At 51.1% G+C, this 23,921-nt stretch overlaps 2 protein-coding genes across 4 annotated transcripts in view; one reads left to right on the top strand and one right to left on the bottom strand.

Moving 5' to 3' along the window:
* prpf4ba (pre-mRNA processing factor 4Ba) overlaps positions 1–13,342 on the bottom strand; it is a 15,575-nt gene extending 2,233 nt beyond the window's left edge. For both annotated transcript variants that reach the window (XR_010331736.1, XM_064346180.1), the window contains exons 1-15: positions 13,279–13,342; positions 11,339–11,414; positions 8,405–9,844; positions 6,288–6,416; positions 5,531–5,683; positions 5,341–5,422; positions 4,841–5,048; positions 3,957–4,030; positions 3,047–3,137; positions 2,794–2,941; positions 2,369–2,506; positions 1,903–2,056; positions 1,699–1,813; positions 1,153–1,304; positions 534–620 (exon numbers count right to left, since the gene is read on the bottom strand). Coding sequence is in view for 1 of the 2 variants with exons in the window: in XM_064346180.1 (XP_064202250.1) it covers positions 534–620; positions 1,153–1,304; positions 1,699–1,813; positions 1,903–2,056; positions 2,369–2,506; positions 2,794–2,941; positions 3,047–3,137; positions 3,957–4,030; positions 4,841–5,048; positions 5,341–5,422; positions 5,531–5,683; positions 6,288–6,416; positions 8,405–9,844; positions 11,339–11,414; positions 13,279–13,327 (3,096 nt within the window). In the remaining variant the exon portion in view is untranslated. The remainder of the gene's footprint in view (positions 1–533; positions 621–1,152; positions 1,305–1,698; positions 1,814–1,902; positions 2,057–2,368; positions 2,507–2,793; positions 2,942–3,046; positions 3,138–3,956; positions 4,031–4,840; positions 5,049–5,340; positions 5,423–5,530; positions 5,684–6,287; positions 6,417–8,404; positions 9,845–11,338; positions 11,415–13,278) is intronic.
* Positions 11,412–23,921, top strand: si:dkey-154p10.3 (zinc finger protein 513). 2 transcript variants are annotated; one of them, XM_064346181.1, is made up of 10 exons: positions 11,412–12,005; positions 12,293–12,369; positions 12,813–12,879; positions 13,424–13,956; positions 14,515–15,229; positions 16,138–16,234; positions 16,570–16,821; positions 19,850–19,983; positions 21,687–21,810; positions 22,812–23,921. In XM_064346181.1, exons 4-10 carry the CDS (start codon positions 13,432–13,434, stop codon positions 23,071–23,073), a joined length of 2,109 nt encoding a protein of 702 aa, XP_064202251.1. In that variant the 5' UTR covers positions 11,412–12,005; positions 12,293–12,369; positions 12,813–12,879; positions 13,424–13,431; the 3' UTR covers positions 23,074–23,921. The 2 variants fall into 2 exon arrangements, with proteins under 2 accessions (XP_064202251.1, XP_064202252.1); XM_064346182.1 differs by lacking the exon at positions 12,293–12,369.

Raw genomic sequence — 23,921 nt, 5'->3', positions numbered from 1 at the left:
TCAATTTTATTTGACATGTTTTAAAATATACATAGGGTTGGTGGTACAGCCACCAACATAGTTAAATTATCGAGGAAACTAGGCAACGTGAAGTCATGATGGCACTTCCATTCTGGTCCTTGTGTTTTTTCAAAACGGAACTCAATGCAAGAATGGAAAAAAATTACCTTAAAATTGGTACTTACAACATTTTCAATGAGCATCCATAAACTAAAAGTTGCCTTCCGAATTCCAGCATTCTCACAGAATGCTTTAAGTAATATATTCCCATCTGACCTCAAGTCTGAGGACAGTGAAGGCATGTACAGTAACAATGGAGGTTATTTAAAAAAAAAAAAAAAAATGTACATCTAGAATTACTGCAGGGACTGCCAGGCACAATGACGCACAAGACAATTTTAAAAAGCTCAAATTATACCCAACGTTTTCGCAAGAATGGTGTAAAATAAGGAACGGAAAAGACGAAGCAAGGAACGGAAAAGACAAAGCAAGGAACGGAAAAGACAAAGCAAGGAACGGAAAAGATGGCGTACCCTTTCGGTCACTTTGTCCACTTCAATGTACAAGAAGTTCAAGTTCTGATCGAAGTGCTGATCCTTGAACAGCCCCTTTCGGATCATCTGTAGTCAGGGGGAAAAAAAAAAAGACGTTTGACTAGAGCACAGATATCCCTGAGGACAGACATGCTCTTCGCTTCATATCCTATCATATGACACGTATCATATCCTGCACTCTCGGTGGCACAAGCAAAGAGACTTGAAGAGAAACAGAGTCTCAGAGGCATAGCATAAACCACATATTACATTACATTTATTTGGCAGACGCTTTTATCCAGAGCGTCTGGACAATGGGTATGGACAATAAGTCCATGCCAAAGGTCATTTCAGAAACTACAAAACACAGGTCCGATAAGGTCCAATACTCATTGTGTAACGGTTGTCCATAGCCATGAACACATCAAGTCCAGTTCACACAGTTAAGCATAGGCTAGGTCAAAAAGTTATGGTAAGTCACACTAGGAGGCATAACAATACAAGTGCGATTAAGTGCTGGATGGAGGTGCAAGTGTAACATGAAAGTGCTACAGGAACAAATTAGAAGGATACAGGTGATAAGAGTGACAGCACAAATGCATCTGGCGGCAGCCCTCACCTTGTTGGGCATCTTGCCCTTGAGGTCCATGGCGAGCTTGATCATGTGGTTGTTGGTCTTCCCGGGGAAGAGGATCTTGCCCGTGTACAGTTCGTACAGCGTGCAGCCCACGGACCACATGTCAATCCCGTAATCGTAGGGTTTCCCAATGACTGCGGGGGCAAGAGGGGGAACCGCCATCAGGGCCCGGACACATCCCTCAACTACTACTACTACGACTCTGGAGAGCCTCAACCCACCAATAGAACTACACTCCATGTAATTACATGCAATTACACAGAATGTAATTCTAGAATGCAACACATTCTATGTAATTATGTAATAGATTACATTGTGGATGCTCAAATGCAGCCTTGATTCAGTTCAGCACAGCAAGCGTTTATCACATTTACACGTTAGACGATTCAAAATGACAGTAAAACTCCAACCCTAATGCTAAGACCTAACTCTACCACCAGTGACCCCAAAACGTCTTGTACTGCCTTTGGCTCCAACAAGTCTTATTCAGAGCTGATTACGCTCCAATACAGGCGAAGGAAGACTTACTGATTTCAGGCGCCCTGTAGAACCGGCTGACCAGGTAGGGCGTGATGTCGTTGTCCGCGACGTGGGACGCCGAGCCGAAGTCGCAGAGCTTGAGGATGGTTTTGGACTCGTTCACCTGCGGGCGAGGAGGACGGGGATGAGAGCGGTCGGTGGCCGAGGGCGGTGCACGACGGGTAAACCGCGCAGGGAGGCGGCCGGGCTCACCAGGATGTTGTCGGGCTTGATGTCGGCGTGCAGGATGTTGCAGCGCTTCAGCAGCTTGAGGGCCAGGAAGAGCTGCTGGCTGTAGGAGCGCACCGCCTTGATGTGCAGCCCCACGTCCTTCCCGTACTTCTTCAGCACCTCCCGCAGGTTCATGCTGTGGAGGGGAGGGGAGGGAGACGCGGCCGCGTTAGCGGAGATTAACGGGGACCCAAGCGGCCGGGAGACGGACACACGCGCCACAGCGTTCGTAAAAAAGCGCTGACGCAGCTCTTCAGCCTCGAGGAAGAGGAAGAGGCCGAGGCATGTGGAGATGGCAGTGTCTCCCGGCTAACAAATCATATTCTCACAATGCTGCTGCAATGTAGTGGCAATGTTATAACGTTGACAAAATTCCAGTAACATTGTGAGAACACTGTGTGCCAGCTGGGGAGGGATCAGCAGGTAATTAAGACAGACTCTGGGTTACCTGAGGGGCTCGAACACCAGGCAGAGATGCTGCTTGTGGTAGAAGTGTCTGAAGAGCCGCAGGCAGTGGAACTTGTCGTCGGGGTCGGCGTCGTTGAGCTTCTTGAGGAACTCCAGCTCCTTCAGTCCCGTCTTTTGCCTGCGGGGAAACAGCGCCACCGTCAGCACAGTCAGGCACACCACGAACACTGAAAAACAAGCCCTTCCTTAAAGCGTTCACCCAACAGCAACGCATGGAGATGCATGTAACAGAGCGTGTGTGTGTGTGTGTGTGTCTGTGTGTGTGTGTGTGTCTGTGTGTCTGTGTGTCTGTGTGTCTGTGTGTGTGTGTGTGTGTTGTGTGTGTGTGTGTGTGTGTGTCTGTATGTGTGTGTGTTTGTGTGTGTGTGTATACGTGCTTCCACGTAAACGGGTTGTTGCGCTCACATGAGCTCGTTGTTGCGGATGATCTTTATCGCCACCTCCTGGCTGGCGCGGGCCATGTCCCGGGCGCGGATCACGTTGCTGAACACGCCCTGGCCCGTGTAGCCGTACACCCCGTAGCGCTTGTCCAGCACCTCCCCGATGTTCACCCCTGCGGGACGAAGCAGAGGGGGGGAAAAGGCTCATTTAGCTGCCTGCGGGACAAGACGGCGCGGTGCAGAACGGGATCACCCAGCGCTGAGGGGTCAGTACTCACGGTAGTACCCCTCCGCGTCCGTCCAGTTGTCCCTGAGGTTGGGGTTCTCCTTGAAGTCCTTCCCTATGCCGGCGGCTCGGAGTCTGGCGCTCTGCGGGGGGGGAACCAGCGGCCTGTTAGAGCCCCACTCTCACCCGCTCAAGTCCCCACCGCTAGTGTAGCTCTGAGCTGCGTTACTACACAGTGACCTCGGGGGAAACGGCTTTACCACTTCAGATGCTCTCCTGTTACTGCGTGAAAAGGCCCAGTCAGCAGAACGTGAACTGGCAACTGTGCAACCTCTCATTAAAAATGTGAAGACTGCTTGATTGTCAGTCGTTGTAATTATAACTGACACTCTGGTGATCGCAATGCTTTGTTCAGTCTTCGCTTGCACTGTGATATCGGTTGTCAGCAGGTTTGACAAACCCAGTCTTATGTTAATGCCATTTCATAGTGCTCGATTAGCCGTTGCATACGCGTAAATATTTATTTCAGGTGATGCGTTTGCTATTACACTGCACCAAGAAACTGTTTATGGAAAAACCAGTCTTAGTGTGTGTCCCCTGGTGCAGCTTTCAGTGATTACACTGGAGCAAAATTATTTTGTTTCATGTATGACCATTTTGAGCAAAAAAAAAAGGCAGTTCATAGCGTTCAAGCAGAGGGACAGGCTAATTGAGAGGGATTAAATTACCCCCTACTCCACCCACACGCGACACTAGAGAAGGAAATTCAATCGATCCTGCGTACGCAGCCAAGACAGTGAAATGTTTGGACAGGAACCCAAAAGGAAGAGACGGGACTAAGTACACCAGCCCACACATTATCACCGCTGGGTCCAATTACTTTACCGGAGTTAGGAAATTCAAGTAGGGCTGCCGCAAGGTCAAAATCTGGTGCGCTCGAGTTCGGCTCCTTCGATACTCACATCAAAGTACGCCGCGAACATGTCGTCCGACTCTGTAAACATATCGGGTGCCGATGGCTTTTTTGGATTGGATCCTGGAGGAAAGAAGATCGGGCAAGGAAGGAGGGGGGGGTGGTTCACGAAATGTTAAAAATAGTAATAATTGACCCAGAAAATACAACACAATGAATACTCCCACTCTTCACTCCCACAAAGAATGCAACAGGCTGCCTCTTCACTGGCACTGAACGCGGCGCTGTGCTAGGCTACACTACAGCGATAGCGTTCGGTCCTACAGAGTTTTCTGCTCTCGAGCAGAGAACACCGCGTAGGTTGCGCTGCTGCCACAACTGAGCTTGGCGGGAAAACTGTTCTGCCACACGCCCGGTGAAGGCCCACACACCAGACAGCAGCTCGGCTCCACGGCGGTGACAATGGTACACACGTCCCTGGCTTTCCACTAAGGAGGCCCATAACGGTGGCTTTGCCAATAAGAACTTTGACATTGTTTCAAACCCCAGCCACTCTGCTCCAGAAACTCAGGAGCGGAACACAATCCGTGGAGCACAATGAATGAAAGCATGACTGGTCGACCTGGAGGACCGATCAAACTGCCGAATACTGCAGTTGTGCTGAAAAACTATGAAAATTAATCACTAACCACTCGGGGCTCAACACTTACATTTTCTTCCAAGAAGCACCTGTGCTCCGACGTTGAAAAATTTAGGAGCACACTAATGTAACCCAATTAGTAGACGTGTAAATGTGCTCCCAAAATGTTTTTCCACTTAGCGCACATAAATTCCCCGAAGCGAACGCTACTAAAATGGGAGCACTGCAGAAACCCTGCTATTAAGCGGAGATAACCCCACAGCGCCCCCTAGCCCTCCCCTGGGCGTCATTACCGTCCTTCTCCACGGCGATGAGGTTCTGCTTGGCCTTCATGTTGGCCTCGAAGGTGTCGACGTTCTCCAGCTCGTACTCCTTGACGTCGGCGGCCACGCGCTCCAGGATGTCGTCGGGCGAGGCCGAGCGGCTGCGGGGGCTGCTCTGCGGGCTGCTGGGCTCCGACGGCATGGAGACGTTGCTGTCCTCGTTCACCGCCTTGTACTTCTGCGCGTGGGCCAGAGGGGGGCGGCGTGAGGTCAAATGTTAAAAACAAGGGGGTGGTGTGTGGTTAGATGTTAAAAACAAGGGGAGCGGCGTGTGGTCAAATGTTAAAAACAAGGGGGTGGTGTGTGGTCAAATGTTAAAAACAAGGGGGTGGTGTGTGGTCAAATGTTAAAAACAAGGGGGTGGTGTGTGGTCACAGGTTAAAAACAAGGGGAGCGGCATGTGGTCAAATGTAAAAAACAAGCCAAACCCCCCCCCCCCCCAAAAAAAAAACCACCCAAGCAGAACCCACCTGCACGATGGCCAGCCTCTGCAGACGTCTCTGCTCGATAACGGCCTCTTCGTCTTCTTCATCAACATCAAAGTCTTCCAGCCTACACAGGAACGCACGCCAAAGGAAAGAAACACGAGTACATTCAGAACAGCCCAGTGCAGAACGTTCCGGAACGTTAGTGCAAGCCGGCTCTGCGGCGGACGCTCACACTTCGTCGTCGGACTCCTCCTGGTCGGCCTTCATGCCCTCCGACAGGCTGCCCTTGAACTTGTCCTCCTTGTCCCGGCTGCGCCTCCTCCGGCGCTCCCGGGACCCCGAGCGCCAGCGCTGCCGACGGCCCATCCTGTCCCGCTCCAGAGACCTGCGGGACAGAGAGGGGTTGGGGGTCATGTCCCGTACCAGAACCAGGGGTAACAGAGCTAAAACCTCTTTCGAGTCTCTTTTCAAAAAGCTCTGCAGATGCCAGAGGTCTAAACTCCTCGAGTTAGCAAGAAAAGGACAACTAACTAGAAATAACTCCTCTGAATTCCTCTTAACAAGCTATGAAAAAACATTTAAAGATATCTCTTTTCTTTCATATGTATTGTTGGTGTCATGCAAAAACGTGGATGCCTCCAAAAGAATGTAATGGTCAGAAACAAAGATTTGCTCCTATTTGCCGTCACAGCATTATGGTTTAGGCAAATATGTTTTTGACCAACTTAACTGTAATAAATGCATCTGTGAGACCTTCAGCACATATAATACTGGATGGGGGGGGGGGGTGTAATTACATATGGACACAGAAGGCTTATGCATTTCTCCCATGCAGTTTCAGGGCACCACCACACACTGGACCGGGACTGGACCGGGACTGGACCGGGACTGGACCAGGACGATCCGTCAATCGAGGCGATCCACTCGCCCACCTGAGCGGGGATTAGGGACCGGCGCTAAACGACGTTAACGAGGCTCCGCCCCCTCACCTCCGTCTGAGCGGCGAGCGGCTGCGTCGCCACGGGGAACGGGACCTCCTCCGCAGGGGCGAGCGGCTGACCCTGCGCCGGGGCGGGCTGGCGTCTCGGCGCGCCCCGCCCTCGTCCCGCGACCGCATCCTGCAGGGGGGGCGAACGACACGGCCGTCAAGCGTCAGTTACAGGCACAGCGGTCACCGCCATCCACACTTAAAGGACCATGCCAGTGTTGCTCATTGTCCATTGTCAAAATCTTCAGTTTTCTTAAGAGTGGAAAAATGAGTGGGAGGGGGAAGACCGGTGGGGGTTAACTCGAATCACAGCATTAACTGTATCGCTACGCTTAAGTTGGTTTACTGAGTGGATTCGTGTGTTGAAAAAAGGGAGAAAACAAAAAGAAACAGCTAAATCTCCCAGCGCGGCCGTAGCTACGGCTGCGTCTGGCTGGGGAAAATAAAAATAAAATAACAAACATGGCCTCCTATGTCTCGGTTCGCCCAGCCACTGGCGAGGTTAAAATATACCAGAGAAGGTGAGCCCCCTTCCGTGATCAGGTCGGGAAAAGTTACTTTTCGCATCAGGCGGCATTAATGTCAAGGATGTATATTCTTTCATTGCGTTGCCTAATAGGAAAGATTTTGAACTTTGTTTTTCCACGAAGACGCCCTGAGGCGCTTCATGGAGACGGCATATGCAAAATCAAATGAAGTCCCTTGGAGCAATTGGACTATCGATTCTTCTATAGCTATAGATACCATCAATGTTGTGGTAAAATTCTGGACTGGCCGAGTGTCGGACCACGATATTGAACCGTTTCTAATGAGACATGGCGATATCCTGCAGGCCCCTTACAAGCCTGTGGACCGTTTTGGAATTTGGTACGGGGTTAGGAAATACAAACTCCAGTTAAAAAAAGACGCGAATGGTCATCCCATAACACTACCTAATTCCATATCTCTAGGCCCTGTTTTGTCTGTCTGGACAAAACGTAAACAAACATGGTATCTCAAAAATAAGGCAATTTTGGGAAAAATGGTCAAGGTTTATGTAAACTATGTGGCCGATGTTGATAATGGACAATGAGTAACACTGGCATGGAGTGGAGTGGAGTGGAGTGGAGTGGAGACCGGCAGGAAGAACAGTGAGGGCGAGCAGCAAACAGTGGAATTAACATAAGAGCATTAAGAGTCTTCAGCTTAATCAGGCCAAGTCACATCTCTCCCAACCATCTAACTTCAACTGATAAACAGTTAAACACTTGGGCTTAAAGGGAGAGTCGGTGAAAGTTTTGATCATAAAGAGCAGTTAAAGGAGCACACACATCAGTGACGGCAAACGTACACTGACTGGCACGCCGTTTGGACTGAATGTCTGTTACGATCATAGCGTCGCCGTGGCGACAGTGTGACATCAGCGAGTGCACAGCTGAACGAGGGGGCGGCCCTTTTATTCTGGAAGCTTCCGCTGCTCCCACAGGTCCCGGCAGAATGCGAAGGCCGGGCAGACAGCTGTCAGCAGATGCCCCGCGTCCCAGAGCATGAACACGCACGGCGCAGTAACCGAACTTCAACTGGCCGCTTCATCTTCCCCGTTACCACTTCTCAACAGTACGGCCACATTCGTAAGCCGCTGCCAACATATCAGACAGGTGCTCTGAAGTATGCAGACCTTTCCCATTTAAAATAGCCCCCAAATTCCTTATTGCCCATGTTTTATATGATCGAAGAAAGAAATGTGAAAGCTGTGCCTTTAAATCCAACATGCTGTTCCCTAAACAACAAACCAGCAACGTGACCATTTCATGCATGCGACTAATTTAAGCGACTATTTTTATATCCTTATTGGAAGCTTCAGTTCTGGAGACGGTCATTTGGTAAACAAAATACAGGTACAGATATTGTAAATAAAATAATATCTCTTCCTTCCAGGAAAAAAGGGTAAAGTTACTTGCTCTATTTTTAGCAAGCCAAAATAAGAGCATCAGACAGGTACTTTTAAACATGTCACCCGATACTGCAGGACTGAATAGAAGGACAAACGAGTTTGAGATAGGCAGAGAACAATGGGGGGGCCGTCCCACGCGTGACCTCCTCGGGGGGGTAATGAGGCCATGCGAGCTCGGGTCTCACCTGACGGGCGACAGGCGCTGACGCTCCGCCTCCCTACGCCTGCGCTCCAGCGACCGACTGCGCCCCCTCCTGGCGGGGGAGCGGTTTCGCGAGGCGGAGCGGCTCTGCTTGGACCTCCGGTCCCCGGCCTGGGCGTTGGCCGGGGGCTGCGGGGAGCGGCGGTCCCGCCGTCTGGGGGAGGTGCTCCGCCGCACCTGGGGGCTGGGGCCCCGTTTTCGGCTGGGCGAGCGGTTCTCCTTGCCCGACGAGGCGTCCTTGGACGGGGACTTGGCCGGCTTCTTGTCCCGGTCCCTCTCTCTGTCCCTGTCCCTCTCTCTGTCTCTGTCCCTGTTACCGACACTCTCCCTGTCCTTGTCTTTGTCCTTGTCTCCCTCCGACCGCCTGGCTCTCCGGTCCTTGGACCGGGACCGGCGGTCTCGCGAGCGGCTCCGCCTCTCTGGGGACTTGGACTTGCGGCCGCCGCGGATGCGGCTCTCCCCGGACGGCGCCGGCGCCGGGGGCGACGGCCTCTTGTTGGCGCGGGCCGCCGGCTCCGCCTCCCCCGTCGGAGACGGCGTGTGCCGGTTCCGCTCCGCGGAAGAGCGCCTCCTGCTGGTGGGGGACTTGGATCTCTTGGCCCTGTCCCTGCTCCGGTCCGGGGTTCGAGACCGCTTCCTCTCCTTGGACCGGCTGCGGGCCTTCGTCCTCTCCTTGGCGACCGGCTCGGCCCCGCTCCTGCTCTTCCTCCTCTCGGACTTCTGCACTTTCGCGGCCCGGTCCTTGGACTTGCTCCGGCTGCGCCGCTTGGCCGCGGACTTGCCGGCGTCGGTGGACTCCCGCCGGGGCTTGGCCTCCTTGTTGGCGGCCGAGCTGCCCTGCCCCTTGGGGGCGAGGGTCTTCCCCGCGGCGCCCCTCTGCGCCTCCCCGTTGCGGGCCCGGTCCTGAATCTCGCCCTCCTCCTCGGAGCCCGAGTTGTAGCCCTGCAGGATGAGGCCCATGCCCGACTGCACCTTGCCCTCCATCAGCTCGTTGTCCAGCTCGGCTTTGATCAGCGCCCTCTGCTTCTCCAGGTCCTCCAGGACCGCCATGTCGTCGAACTTGGGGCGCTTGGAGGCGGGCGACGCGGCGTCCTTGCCCGCGCTGTTGGCGCCGGCGGCCGAGGCGGCGCCGTCTTTGCGCCGGTGTTTCTTGCGTTTGTGCCGGTGCTTGTGTCGCCGGTCCTTCTCCTCGGGGGACGAGTGCTTGTGTTTCTTGTGTTTGCTCCGGTGCTTGTGTTTCTTCTTCTTGTGTTTGCTGTTGCTGCCACCGCCGCCGCCGCCGCCACCGCCACCGCTGTGCTTGACTTCCCCTTCAGGCTTTCCCCCGTCGTCATCCTCGTCCTCGTCCTCCTCCTCCTCCCCGGACACATCGCCGTTCTCCTCCTCGTTCCCGCTCTTCTCTGAACTCTCCACCTCCTCTCCCCTGAAAAGTCAAGGACAAAGCAGTCAGGCTTCATCAGAGAGCTACTCACAGTAAAAGCACAGTTTCTCACCTGTATCCACTAGCACTTAATGTATGAATAGATTCTATTGGTCAGCTTTAGTACATTTTTATTGAGCTGATAAAATGGATAGATAATATTTCCAGAAATATTCCCACCACTAATGTGCAGGAGTGTCAGAGGATGTAATTCGAGTATATTGAAGTGCTTATGCTTTCTAGACGGAGCTGTCAAGCTATCTAGTAGGAAATATAATTTTTATTAGCCAAAGTAAATTTCTCTTTGACCTGCCTATGTATTTAACGATAACTTAATTGCCACTATTAGCCGTTCAACTACGGCGATTCCGTTTAGCTAAATGACCTGTTGCAACTATTTGGAGAGCGAGTTAGCTAGCTAACACTCACCGCGGGCTAGCTAATATAACCGGGCAGACATATTATTGCTCACACAATACATCTAGGGGTTAAAAATGTGTGGATTTGCTAAATAATCTACATTAGCCCAATTACCGGTATGGTTTGCTGACCAGTAAAACAAAATGGGTAACCTGGCTACAAGCGAGCAGTCGGTACCTAGCTAGCTGACAGGCTAGCTAACGTTATCTTGTTATATAATGTCCTATCATCTTGCTTGCGCGCAATGACAAGATGCTGTAACCCGTAAAAATACTTAACATTACAGATTCGAGTCGAGTAACGAGAAACGATACACAACCAAAACGGCTATTACAACTCGGGGCCAGCACATAGCTAACATTTCATCGGATAATGGAACAATCACTTATCAATCGGCTATCATCGACTGTTTGCTAACGGTATCCAGCTAGACCTAGTTGATTTGTATATACGTTGTGTATGTCAATAATATGTTGACGGGTACCGCTACTTTTTCAAATTTAAACAACAAAGCCAAATAGGAGCCAAACAAAAAAAAACGAAAAACAAAACAGCGCACCAGGAAAATATTTAGCAGCTAAAGTTACCACACCACAGCGTGTGTCAGCAATGCCTAACGTTACAATCTTTCACTAGCTAGCCAGCACCAGTTAAGTAACGTTAGCTGGCTAGCTAACTGTTTGTTTTGACTTTTACATTGGCTAGCTTGTTTGGCCTTGGCAATGTGGAGAAGTCATAGGACTGCACTACTCTCGAGCAAACAGTCGACCTTTCCGTGTCCCTCCATTTGCAAAACGCCGCGAGCGTCTCACGTTCCGATGCTGTTTGATAACAATGTAGTGGATGCACGTTTAGCTAAATACACGAGTCACCCCCACACAAGGCACATAGCTAACCAGCAGAAAGGTAGCAGTAGCACTAGCTAGCTAAACGGCAAGGCTAAATGAGCAAGCCATCTTCGGACCTTGGAACACAAAAATACGCCATCAAAAGAGTCATTAAGTTCTCATAAATTTGTAACGGAAAAGTTTCTTTCAAAACATCTTTGGAAATATTTACGAACTGTGATGTTCTTACTCTCGTTCTTTCCCACTGTCCAAGCTTTTGCCGTCAACCTCCATCTCCATATCGGCCATTTTCGTTGTCTCGCCGTCTGCGATGGACATGCGCATTGGGAAAATTGAATAGAAAAGGAACGGAGGAGTAGGGGACCGTCACACATGTGCTTACTTTATACAGAAGTGAACACACGAGCTGATTTTGGATTGTTACGAAATGGAATCGATAACTTTATTGTAGCGTTTTAAAATAGTCCCGAAACGAAGATAATATTATCGATTGACATTGGTTGAAAATTTCTATTATATTAGCCAAATAAAAAGTTAGCCACATGAAGAATCGTAGTGAATGAAATTTATGAAAATAACAGTTGACAGAGTATTAACAAATCTCAGTTTATCAACAATTGGAAACAACTGAGAAAATACCTTATGTAATTAAAATGATTTTAATAAATGATTCGAAATCAAATAAAACCAGAATCGCATAACTATCAAGCCGTAAAAGTTGAAGGGGTCCCTAAGGTCAGCATGTAAATCATAAGATGTAAATGCATCCACGATTCCTGGAAGTGCATTTATGTGATGCTTTCGTCGCCAACAATGGCTCAAGTTAATACAACAAAATGATTTTAGATACCAGTAACTTCGCAACAATTGCACGTCCTTCACTCTTTATAAATAAGGTAAGCTAATATTTGCCAAACAAGTGGCAGTGCTGAGATTGCAACTCTAGTTAGCCTAAATAGCTAGCTTACCTAATACTGTACTTATGTATTGGCGAGCTACCTAACGTTACTTAACTCATCAAATCTCAAGTTAGTTATATCTAGATGTATACAGGACCATAACCAGCTAATATTTGACTATGTAACTGTGCCCAATATAGCTAACGCTGCGTTAATAGCTGATTATCCAGCTAGTTGTTCAGCTTATTCGAAGCTAGCTAACTTTGGATTTTTTCCCCCCGCAGCCTGGGAACCTCTCGCCAGATTGTCAAAACATGAATGAAGGCTCGTCTCTTTCCGGTTTCAGTGTTTTCCAGGACAGGTTCAGTGTTCTTAAAAAAATATATTTTATTTTTACTATCATAAGCTTCACAGGAACTCGCGACGCATTCCAGAACAAAACGATGGCCCTTCATATTGAATTTATAATCACGCGTGACATGTATTCTGAATGCATGATTGAAAAATGTCTTAGCAAAATACTGAGTAATGTCTTCCATTCTTGTACTGAGAGCCTGAAGTGTCATGTTTGAATATGTCATACTCATTGTTCGGTTGTGCAAGCTTCCAATTTTAGCTTGTGTATTGCTGATGAAGTGATGGAAATCTTATCCCTATAGTTTTAATCATTGTTCTTCACCATTATATTTCTTTTTAACATGTCTATCTTCGCTGATTTTAGATGAAGCCTCTGTCATTTATGTATTCCACATGTATTGTATTTTACATATCTGCTTAATAATTCCTTAATACTTTGTGTTTCAGCATATAGCCTCGGATGTATTTTGCAGACGCGGAGGTCCGTTCTTTCAAATACTTTCAGGAGCCTGAGGTAGGCCTGCATGTTCCTGCTCTCATGTTTTTAAAATGTTCTAAAATAATTCTACGTGGAGGGGAGAATAAACATACGTGACGTGTGGCTTTCCAGAGATGTCTGTAAGCAAAGTTAAAAATAAGGTTTCTAAGGTTTCTGCCTCTTCACCAAGGTTTTGATGAGCAAGTTAGAGACACCATTAATTACATACAGTGCTGTGCTGAGCTGATCTGACTTTGTGGTAGTTTTTCTCTACACTGAAGAGATTGTGCGGTATGTGGCGTGTAGCTCGGCTAGTTCGCTAGTAAACACAGCGAGATACAGTGAAGCGAAGGCCTTGTAGCAGGTTACCGTGACCTGCACTCTCTGGCGATGCAACCCTCAGGTTCAAAATAATGACATTGCTTTTGCCTTTACCTGACTGGTTGCACTTTGTCTTCAGAGTCCTTGTCGGTGGATTCTGCATCCCATGACCCCCACTGTAAAATGCATGCCTAGGGTTTGCTCTATTAACTGATCCTGGGTCTTGCTCTGATGTCACGTTTTCTCTCTCCCTTCTCAGATAAGAGGATGAGCCCCCTGAGAGATGTTTTTCAGGACATTCAGCCGGTAACACTGCACCTCCCGGAGGAGAGCGCCACCTCCAGGCTGTACTGCGGCGCTGCGGAGGGGATGGAGGCTCGGGTGTCGACCCTGGTGGAGGCCTTCCTGGTGGAGGTCTACCGCTGTCGGGTGTGCCAGTTCACCAGCAGCCTGAAGGCCAGGATCAGCACGCACGTGGCCGAGAGACACGACCTGGGCCGCGCCTGCCAGCGCCCCCTGTCCTGCCTGGGGAAGGACGACGGCGAGAGCCTGGACGTGGAGGTGGGGGTGGCCGACGGGGAGCTGGACGACAGCAGCTCCCCCTATGGCCTGGAGGACGACCTGCACTCGGGCGCGAAGGATGGCGAGGACCACATCGACCACATGGGCCTGGAGCGCATGTCTTTCCTCCTTCCGATGTACAGCATGCTGCAGAATATCAGCCCCCAGTCATGTGACATGGGTCTTGGCTCCAACTCCGATGGTAGCCTCCATGTCGCTCACACCTGCGAGGTAAGTTTCAGGTTCAAGATAGGTGACTTTGCATTGCACCATTCTTCAATGAGGGAGGAACCCACAGACTTTGGGACTGTCTCTTCAATTGTGCTACTCCTGTATTTCATAAACATATCCACAAATGGAAAAACATATCTGCCTCTTCATAAGAATAACACCTCATCCTATGCTTACAGCTGAAAGTTAAGCTTGAGCTATGGCTAGCCCTGGTGGAAATCCCAGCTTGGTTCCAGCCTTATTTGTTAGTCAAGCTGCTTTGAATGTTTGGAGATGGTCAAGCTGGCAACAAGATGGCTGAAATAGCAGCCATGCTGGCAAGACCATGTCCAGCTGGTGGGCCAGCTTGGTACAAATAACAGACCTTCACCAAATTCCAGATGGCATCCAGCTGGAGCAGAAGCTGGTTACAGCTAGATTCCATCTTAGGCTGGTAGCTGGAATTTGTGCCGGGGTTGCACATTTGTGGCATACAGAACTGACCTGTTGTAAATGAGCTATAGGCCGCTTGGCTCAAGGCCTGAAATGAGCAGTATTGATATCAGTGTCCTTCTCCAGGTGAGCACACTGTTTGAGGAAGAGGGGGCTGAGGCCGAAGAGGAGGCGGCTGAGTTCCAGCTGGAGGACCCCGGTTCAGTGGATCTGCCGGGCGCCCTGTCTTACCCGATGGACTCTGTGGGCCCCGAGGTGCAGGACGAGGAGATGGCTCAGTCAGCCCACCTCATGTCCCTGGGCCTGTGCAGGATCTCCAACATCAAGTGTCTCCCCCGAGCCAGGACCCCCGAGCCCCCGTCCAGCCCGGTACCCGACCGGGGCCCGGAGGACGCCCCCCTGGCCGAGAAGCCGCCCCCGCCGGCCCGTACGGGCGCCCGCAAGCCGTCGCGGGTGCGGGGGCTGTCGTGCGTCCTGTGCCACGCGGACCTGGTGTCCCGCGGCCAGCTGGAGGCGCACCTGAGGTGCCACGACGGCGAGCGGGGGTTCCGGTGCCCCCGCTGCGGCTGGGCGTGCGCGGCATGGCCCCGGATGGAGCGCCACTGGCGGGCGCACGGGCGGAGGCGCGGGGGCAGGCCCCACCGCTGCCGGCTGTGCACCCGGGCCTTCCGGAGCGCCGAGTCGCGCGACGCCCACCAGCGACGCCACGCCCGGCGTAAGGGCGACGCCGCCCTGCGCTGCCCCCGCTGCCCCGCCCGGTGCCGCTCCGCGCGGGAGAGAGAGCTGCACGCCCGCTGCCACGCCCCGGGGGGCTTCAAGTGCCTCCGCTGCGGCTTCACAGGTGAGGGGCGGGGCGGGGCGGGGCTTCACTGCGCCTCAGTCATGGGCGTGTCCTCATGGTCACATGACACGGGCTCTAAGCAGGGACAGTTCATTCCACTCCATTCAGTTCAGCTCTCTTCACGAATCACTGTTTTATTCCCAGAGTTTCATTTCACTGCGCAAACGCAACGCAACTCCAGGGCCAAATATTTATAAAGCATTCATAAAGGATCTCTTCCCATATCCAATCCAGGTCCACGATGAACTATGGGGCTAAACTGATCCTAGGTCAGCACTCCTGCATTCAGGTGCTTTGTAAATATGGAGCCAGGTCCTGCAGACCACAGTGTCCGCAGGTATTTGCTCCAACCATGCGCTACACCACCTGATTTCACTAATTACTTTACCGCAGTGCTTCGCAAAGTACCGTAAGCTCATTAGTGAAATCAGGTGGTGTCGTGCACGGATGGCGCAAATACCTGCAGACTCTGCAGCCTGCAGGACCTGGGGTTGAGCATCCCTGCTCTGCAATGTCCTCTATATCACCATTTTCAGTTTGTTCATTTCAAGTCCACTTCAACAGCTCACCCTTTGGTTTGAGTTCATTCTTAATACACAGGGATGGAACTGATAAAAAAAAAAAAAGATTATGACTCAAAATATGCATATCTATTTTGGTTCTGATTAATTTTTTCCAGAGCTGTTAGAATGCTTGCGATCTGAATATAAAATGTTGCTTCTGAAGCGATCAAATTACATGTCTTGGAGCCATCAGAGCAGAACATTGGCTTACCTCTTTCCTGTCCTGTTCTGTGCATGAACTACTGGATGACAGCATTTTTGTATTTACAGTCCATATAATCCTTCTGGTTGTAGCTAAGAAGCTATGAGCTCAAATTTACTCTGTCACTCTCTGTCCTCCTGTAGACCAGTCTTGGGACTGTGTTCACAAGCACATGCTCACTCAGCACAAACACCTGGAGGACCGGCAGACCAGTTCAGAGCAGAACAGCTCCAGAAACACGTAGGTGTCCCGTTCTGAAAGCAGCTAGCATAAATTCTAGCGTCTGATCACTGCTGCCCTGTTGGAAGTCATAAAACAGACCAGTCAGTGCTTATGAATTGTAAGGAGTTGAGTTATTTGGGTACTGATTGCAGCACTCACAAATTTGTAGTTTGTTTTTTAACGTGGTGTGTACTAGACCACTCTGGTTACTTTACCAATACTGACGTAGTACACAAGGGCGTACTCTAGAGTAAAATGGCATCTTGCACAGCTCTCACTGCCATAGAGGCATCCACGGAGTTGCAAAAAGTATTTCATGTGTAAAAGTTCCTCTCTTGCTGTCCTCCACACAGGTTCTCTCACAAGGGGGCGGAGCCTGACTCCCTCCGCCTCCCAGCTGCAGAGGCGGGGCCAGAGGATGGGCGGGTGCAGAAGAAGAAGAAGAGGGCCAGGGGGTGGACAAAGGGCGGTTTGCAAAATGGAGCCGGAGGTGGAGGTGGCGGTGGAGGTGGTGGAGGTGGGGGCACAGGTACAGAAGAGGAGGCACCATGCAGCACAAGGAGAACCCGGGGGAGGAAGGAGTTTTGCTGCTCCCTGTGTGACAGGTACGTCAGTCACCATCAGCAGCACCTTAACCCAGTTTGTTAATCCAGCTCATTAATCCAGTTCATCTTCATCTACAGAGTGGCTGTGTGACTCAAGGTTTTTGTGTTGCTTTGGATTTCTCCCCAAACAAACTTTAGCTGATAAGTAGTAGCATGTAGTTTAACCATAGGGGGCAGTGTAGCACAGTGGTTTGGGAGCGGGACTCTAAACTGTGAGGCGGTAGGCTCGATTCCCTGGTGGAGTGCTGTTGCACCCTTGAGCAAAGTACTTAACCTGAATTACAGGTTAAGTAAATATCCATAAAATGGATTTTATGTAAAGAATTTAAGCTGTGTAAGTCTCTGTGGATAGAGAACTGGCTCTTAAGTAAATACTGGGATATGAACGCAGTAGATTTTGGTGTAATATTCTTGTTTAGCATATAGTTTTGTTTTTGACCACTAGAGGTCAGAAGTGGGCCAACATGTGGGGGCCAGAGAGGGGGTAAAATTGTAGGGGGAGACTTGATGCCTTTCCAAAACATTCCGAGTTCCACAGCAATGATGTCACACTTCCTTTGTTAAAGCCGGGTTATTCCATCACTAAATAACTCCGCTTTTGAAACGAGGCCGATGTGAACCAGAGCCTTGGATCGCCCCTGTGACTTCCTGTCCCGCTGTTCGGCCAAACGCCAGTTCACGAGGTCCCCCCCTCGACCTTCTTGTGTTTTCGCAAGCGCCCCAGGTCTAATAATACCAGCTGGACCAGGTTAGAGGCAGAACTGGTCTGAAATGACACATCCCCCCCCCCCCCCCACCAGAGGTCAGGCCCCACAGGGACTGAAGTACAGGCCCTGTGAGAGGGGGAAAAAAAACGAGCAAACAAACACGTGTCACATTGCGCAACATTATTTACTGCGAGGCCCGACGTCTTCGTCCTGAACCTCTGCAGTTTAAACAAACCCCGCGGCTCATTTACACAGCTGAATCTACACTGTGGTTACTAAGACCAGACGCTGTGCTCCCAGGTATAGCAGTGGGTATTAAGGTAAGGCGCTGTCCCCCATATGATGTTACCTGTGTCCTGTTCCAGGCTTAAACACACACTCCCTGTACAACCTAAGCTCCACTGTGAGGTCTGAACCTCTGCCCAGGCCCTTCGAAGGATGCTTCCCTGGACCCCCAGCCGAGCAACACTGAGGCACTGTTTATTCACTGTTTAATCATTGTCACCACCAAAGACTGGGTTATCCACATGCTCCCCACTCCTGCCAGTGGCAACTTTAAATTAACGTGCCGCAGATCATTTCTTTAGAACGGGTCTCGGTCGACTTGTTTTGCCGTGGCCACGACGGGCACCTGACCTGCCCCGAACTCCGATTGGCCGGTTGGCATCCATCGAGAAAGTGAGCGGTGAAAGTGATAGTGTGTTCGCTGTATGTAGTCGCCGGGAGACTGAGGGATCTGCACAAAGTCCATTGCGTAAATTGGCCATCTGTACGCAAATGGCGCCTCCGAGATTGTCCCATCGGTGCGGAAGTGAGGGATGCTCCTGAACGGCGGTAATCTGGTCTGTCCGTCCCGTCCCGCCAACGGGAGCAGCCGCCGCCCCTGCCCACTTCCCGCCGCGGGACAGTAATTTGTCGTGACAGACCAGTCAGGTGTGCCCTGACCGCTAATCCCTGATCACCAGGGCTCTGCAGCTTGGGCCCTACAGCGGCTACACGCTGGCTGAGCAGCGCTCATTAAATACTGTGTGAGTGTGTGGGTGCGTGTAGGTGGGGGTGTGTGTGTGTGTGTGTGTTGTGTGGTGTGTGTTGTGGTTGGGTTGTGCAGTTAGGTGTGTGTGTGGGGGGTGTGTGTTAGTCGTAGGGGTTGTGATTTGTGGGTTGTAGTGTGTTATGTGTCGTTTGAGTTGGTGGATTGTGTGTGTAGTTTTGAGGGGGTGTGTGGTGTGTTGTGAGGTGTAGGGGGGTGGTGTGTTGTGGTGTAGTGTGTGTAGTGGCGTGCTGGCGTGTGCTTGTGGGTTAGTGTGAGTTCTGTGCACTGTGTACTGTTTGCGGCCATTGTAGTTTTTGTGTGTGTGTGGTGTGTGGTGTGTGTGTGTGCGTATGGTTTTTGTATTTGTACCACTATTAGGGTGTTGGTTTCTTTAATCAAAATGAATTGTCTCTTAAGGTACAGGACTTGATACATGATTGGAATCAGTCTGTATCATACGCTGCGGTCAGGTCTAATATTTATGTAAATAATACTGAAAAGGGACTCAGGGGAAACTCTCCAGCAGTCAGACAGATCGCAGCCGATCTCGGTAATGTCAGCCCGGTTCAGGGAAATTCCATGTGACTGGCCACCTCGAAAAGGTCAGGGGTCACGTGAGGTCGGAGCTCGGCCGGTTTCGAGCGTACGCTGAGGGCAGCGTCTAGACGGAGTCCCGCTGTGTCCTCGCCCCGTGGGCCTCCCTGCAGTAACCCCTCATTACGGCGGAGTCAGAGCTCGCGGGACGCCGTCCCGTGCTGGCGGAACTGAGCCGGGGTGAGCCGGCCCTGCTGTGATACCGCAGGGTTTAATTAGGCTAAGAGGCCGCTGCCGAGGAGCTCGGGCGGAGTCGGCTCGGTGGGGTCAGCTTCCCGCTCCGCGCTGTGCTTCCGTCTGCCTGCTGTCTCCTTCCCAGAAAACTGGCCTTTCTCAGAAAAGCAGAAAAAGTCTGGAGTGCTTTGGAAGTGCAGAAAGTGTGATGACGATGCTCTTTGGTGTGGTCTACTGTCCACAGCCTTCTCCTGTCCAGAAACAATTTGAAAAAAAGCCTTTATTATTAAAAGAAAGCCTTTCATGATGAAATATTTTAAAACCTGAGATAAAGAGGGGGCCTACAACTCATGCGCAGTGGTGGGAACAGCCTTCTTCTCCGAACTTCTACACATTCACGGGTTCAGCTGGAAAGGTGACATGGTGGCAGGTTTGGAATTTGACCCCCGAATCCGGGGGGTTAACGACTGTCAGAGCCCGCACGGCGCTCACGGGACGCCCTCTCTCTCTCTCCCGACAGGAAGTTCTCCTCCAAGCTGAGCATGCGCCGGCACATGGGCATCCACAGGGGCGAGAAGCCCTTCCAGTGCCCGCAGTGCCAGTACAGCACCCGCCTGAAAGCCTCGCTGGTGCAGCACCTGCGCGTCCACACAGGTAACACACAGCAGTGCGATACGCCTGACTGCCATGTCTCTACATTTCACACAGGTAACACACAGCAGTGCGATACGCCTGACTGCCATGTCTCTACATTTCACACAGGTAACACACAGCAGTGCGATACGCCTGACTGCCATGTCTCTACATTTCACACAGGTAACATCGTTTTTTTTAACATCAAGGACTAAAACCAATGACCTTCTGGTGCCGAATCCAGAACCCCAGCTGCTTCAGAGCAGGCGACTCTGAGCGTATGGGAGTTTACAGAGAGAATACAGAACTGCAGCTGCGCAGCTCGGTTCTACACCATTACCGCTTAATGGCCTCTGAGCTAGCGGAGCTACAGAGGGGCTCTGGCACCGCGTCCAGCACTGCGTCCAGCACCGCGTCCTGCACCGAGTCCAGCACCGCGTCCAGCACCGCGTAACGGCTCTGAGACGCCGCCACCGCGCCGGGGCCTAATGTAGCGCCGCGGGGAGGAAAGTTCAGCTGCGCGGTAAAAAAAAAAAGAAAGGGCGGGCGAGGTGCTCGCAGATTGGGAGAGAGAGAGAGAGAGAGAGAGAGCGAGCGGCGGAGAGCCAGGGAGTGGAGGGGAAGAGACAGCACCCTGGCCAGCCGTTCGACAGGGGCCGTTAATTTTTGGAGACCGAGGAGCTCTCCCCCCTCCCCCCCTCCTGCCCCCCATCTGCCAAATTGTTCCTCTTTCACAAAGCAAGCAATTTCTGCTCTGGGGGCCTGGGGGGGGGCCCGTTTCTTACCCTCTCTTTAGCGGTCGCTACGTGGGCCACACGGGAGTGCCAAGGGGTGACATCGCGTGATGCTGAAAAGGAGGGTGGCGTTCCTCCACCCGGTGTGCTTGTAGTTTTTAAACATGACCTGTTAAAGAAAGGTCTCTGTCCCTTATTGGCTTCTGTCATACGGCACGGGTTCCACGGGGTCAAGATTTGTTGAAGGCGTGTATCTGGGCCATTGAGTGAGTGTATTTGTGTTTTACCAGCAAACTGTTAAGGTTCAAATAATGTTGCTGTGAAAGACATCAATGACTGTACCTCAATGGCAGCTTGCATGTGCTGTTACTATTTAATTACAAAGCAGATTATTTATCTAACTATAATTCAGTTTGGGAATGATATAGAGGTTAACAGAACCATCCAGTATAACTGACAGGATTTGAAAAAAAATTTTTTTTAATGAAACATGGACCTAATAATTTCCCTGGAATCTCTTGGTCCCTGTAGCTGCTGTCGCAGTCATTATCTACCCCATCTCATTACAGCCTGGCCATTTTTCACAGAAGCACCATGTGTGGAATGCAGTGCAGTGGTAATGGAGCTAGCTCACAGTCGATTTGCTGCCTGTGTGTGAGAGTTGTGGGTGAGGACAGTAAGCAAGTCTTTCATTCCTCTTTCCTCCCTCTTTCTTCCCTCTTTCCTCCCTCTTCCCTTCTTCTTCCCTCCCTTTTTCATCCCTCTTCCCTCCCTCTTTCATTCCACTTTCATCTCTCTTTCCTCCCTCTTCCCTTCCTCTTTCCTCCTACTTTCATCCCTCTTTCCTCCCTTTTTCATCTCTTTTGTCCCTCTTTCCTCCTTCTTCCCTCCCTCTTTCCTCTCTCTTCCCTCCCCCTTCCCTCCCCCTTTCCTCCCTCTCCCCTCTCTTTCCTCCCCCTTTCCTCCCTCTCCCCTCTCTCTCTCCTCCAGGGGAGAAGCCCTTTAAGTGCAGCCAGTGTCCGTACGCCTCGATCGACGGCAGCTCCCTGCGCAGACACGCACGCACACACACCCAGGAGAAGCCTCACCGCTGCCAACACTGTGCCTACAGCAGGTAACTCACCTCAGCCAATCACATCCTCTCTCGCTACAGCAGGTAACTCACCTCAGCCAATCACATTTTCTCTCGCTGCAGCAGGTAACTCACCTCAGCCAATCACATTCTCTCTCCCTGCAGCAGTTAACATACCTCAGCCAATTATATTATCTCTCCCTGCAGCAGGTTACTCACCTCAGCCAATCGCATTCTCTCTCCCTGCAGCAGGTAACACATCTCAGCCAATTGCACTTTTTGAGTTATGACAAGACATTCCAGAAAGGGTTGGAAGTTCTTTACAAATGAAGGCACCTCATATTTAACAAGGCAGATCATTCAGCTTTTTGTTTGTCATGAATGCATCGCCTGTTTTTTTATATATAGCCTCAGAAAGGGGTCTTCAGGTAACTCACTCATCCCAGGTTGCCTTCGTCATTCTGTGCACAGCAGTGGACTGTTTCGGCCAGTATGCTTCCAGTACCCTGATCCATGATTAGCACACCCAGCTGTAAATCTAACCTCAGGCATTATTTATAGAACATCCAAAGCTGATCCAGTGTCGGTGCAGGGTGGGCAGTGTCTGCATCTGACCCAGCATCTGAGCACTGTTCACTGCATGCTATACACATCTATGCAGTGGGGCTTCAGGCTGTGTTGCCTATGGTGCCATTAATATTTCACTGTATTCTTTTCCTCCTCTTCCTCTCTTCTTCCCCCACCCTCTCTTCTTACCCCTTTGTCTCTGTTTTTCTTTCTCTCTCATCCCTCTCTCACTTTCTCCCCTCTCTCTCTCCCTCCCTCCCTCTCTCTCCCCTCCTTCTCTCTCTCCCTCTCTCTCCCTCCCTCCCCTCCCTCCCTCTCTCTCCCACCTGTCTCTCTCTCCCCCTCCCCTCCCTCTCTCTCTCTCTCTTTCTCCTTCCCTCCCTCCCTCTCTCTCTCTCTCCCTTCTCCTCCTCCCTCCCTCTCTCTCTCTCTCTCTCTCTCTCCCCCCCCTCCCTCCTCGCTCTCTCTCTCTCTAGCATACAGAAGAAGAGTCTGGACCTGCACGTTCGGCGTCACCACACGGGCGAGTCCTTCCCCTGTCACCTGTGCCGTTACTCCACCCCCGACCGGCAGCTGCTGCACCGTCACCTGCGCAGGCACCACTCCTCCGATTCGCTGGCTCAGAGGCCCCGCCCACGCGGCCCTCCGTCCGGGGGAGGAGCCGCCACGGCCGCCGCCTCTCCGGCCCGGTCCCCGAGGATGTCCCCCCTGCAGCACACAGGGTCGCCGGGCTCCTGACACAGGCCCTGTGGGGTGTCACTCTGCTGGACCTCAGGGAGACTCTGGCTCTCTCCACATCGCCCTTTTTAAACAGCCTTGTGTTTTCTTTGCTTGGTATCTTCGCCTGTCTTTTCTACTTCTCTCTCGGATTCTGTCTCCTATTCCCCTCTCTCTTTTTGTCTCTCTCTCTGCCCCTCTTCCTACCCTTCTCTGTCCCTCTTCCTCTCTGTTTCTCTCTCCTCTTTTCCTTCTCTGCCTCTCCCCCTCCCTCCCTCTCTTTATCTCGGTCTCTGTCACTATCTCCCTCAAATACCCAGTTCATCCAAACCTTTCAATATACATACAATACTAGAGCAAGTCACATGACCATGAGTGGTCACGTGACCTGAGTCGGGCTACAGTGTACTTCCCCTTACTCCCTTCACGAGCCCCGGCAGATTCCCATGCAGGGGACGATGAATGAACACGTACGTCATCACCAGCTGGACTGTCCCTCCTCTCTCCACTGTTGGAACCTCATCTCATCACAACAACAAGTCTGTTGTTATGCTGTTTTATCAAATTGATAAATATATGTTTTTTTTTTGTTTGTTTTTGATTTGCTGGTGTTTGTTTTACGGTACTCAGGGTAGATTGGAATGCTTTCAGTCGTAAACGTTCTGTAACCAACTGATTCAGCTGGATTTTTTTTTTTACTGGAACATTCTCTGTAAAGCATTGCAATCAAGAGTTTAACATTGATCCATTCAGGATTCCAGTCGTCTGTATGTCTCTGTACACTACATCCTCCTCGTATCAGGAATTAGGGACAGTTATTACAATACCGTTCTCTAATTCCCTAATAAAGTCATTTGCCCTCACAACGA

Source organism: Anguilla rostrata, chromosome 8 (genome assembly GCF_018555375.3).
Source record: "Anguilla rostrata isolate EN2019 chromosome 8, ASM1855537v3, whole genome shotgun sequence".
Taxonomy (NCBI): Eukaryota; Metazoa; Chordata; class Actinopteri; order Anguilliformes; family Anguillidae; genus Anguilla; species Anguilla rostrata.
This window is presented reverse-complemented; position numbering and strand designations above follow the sequence as displayed.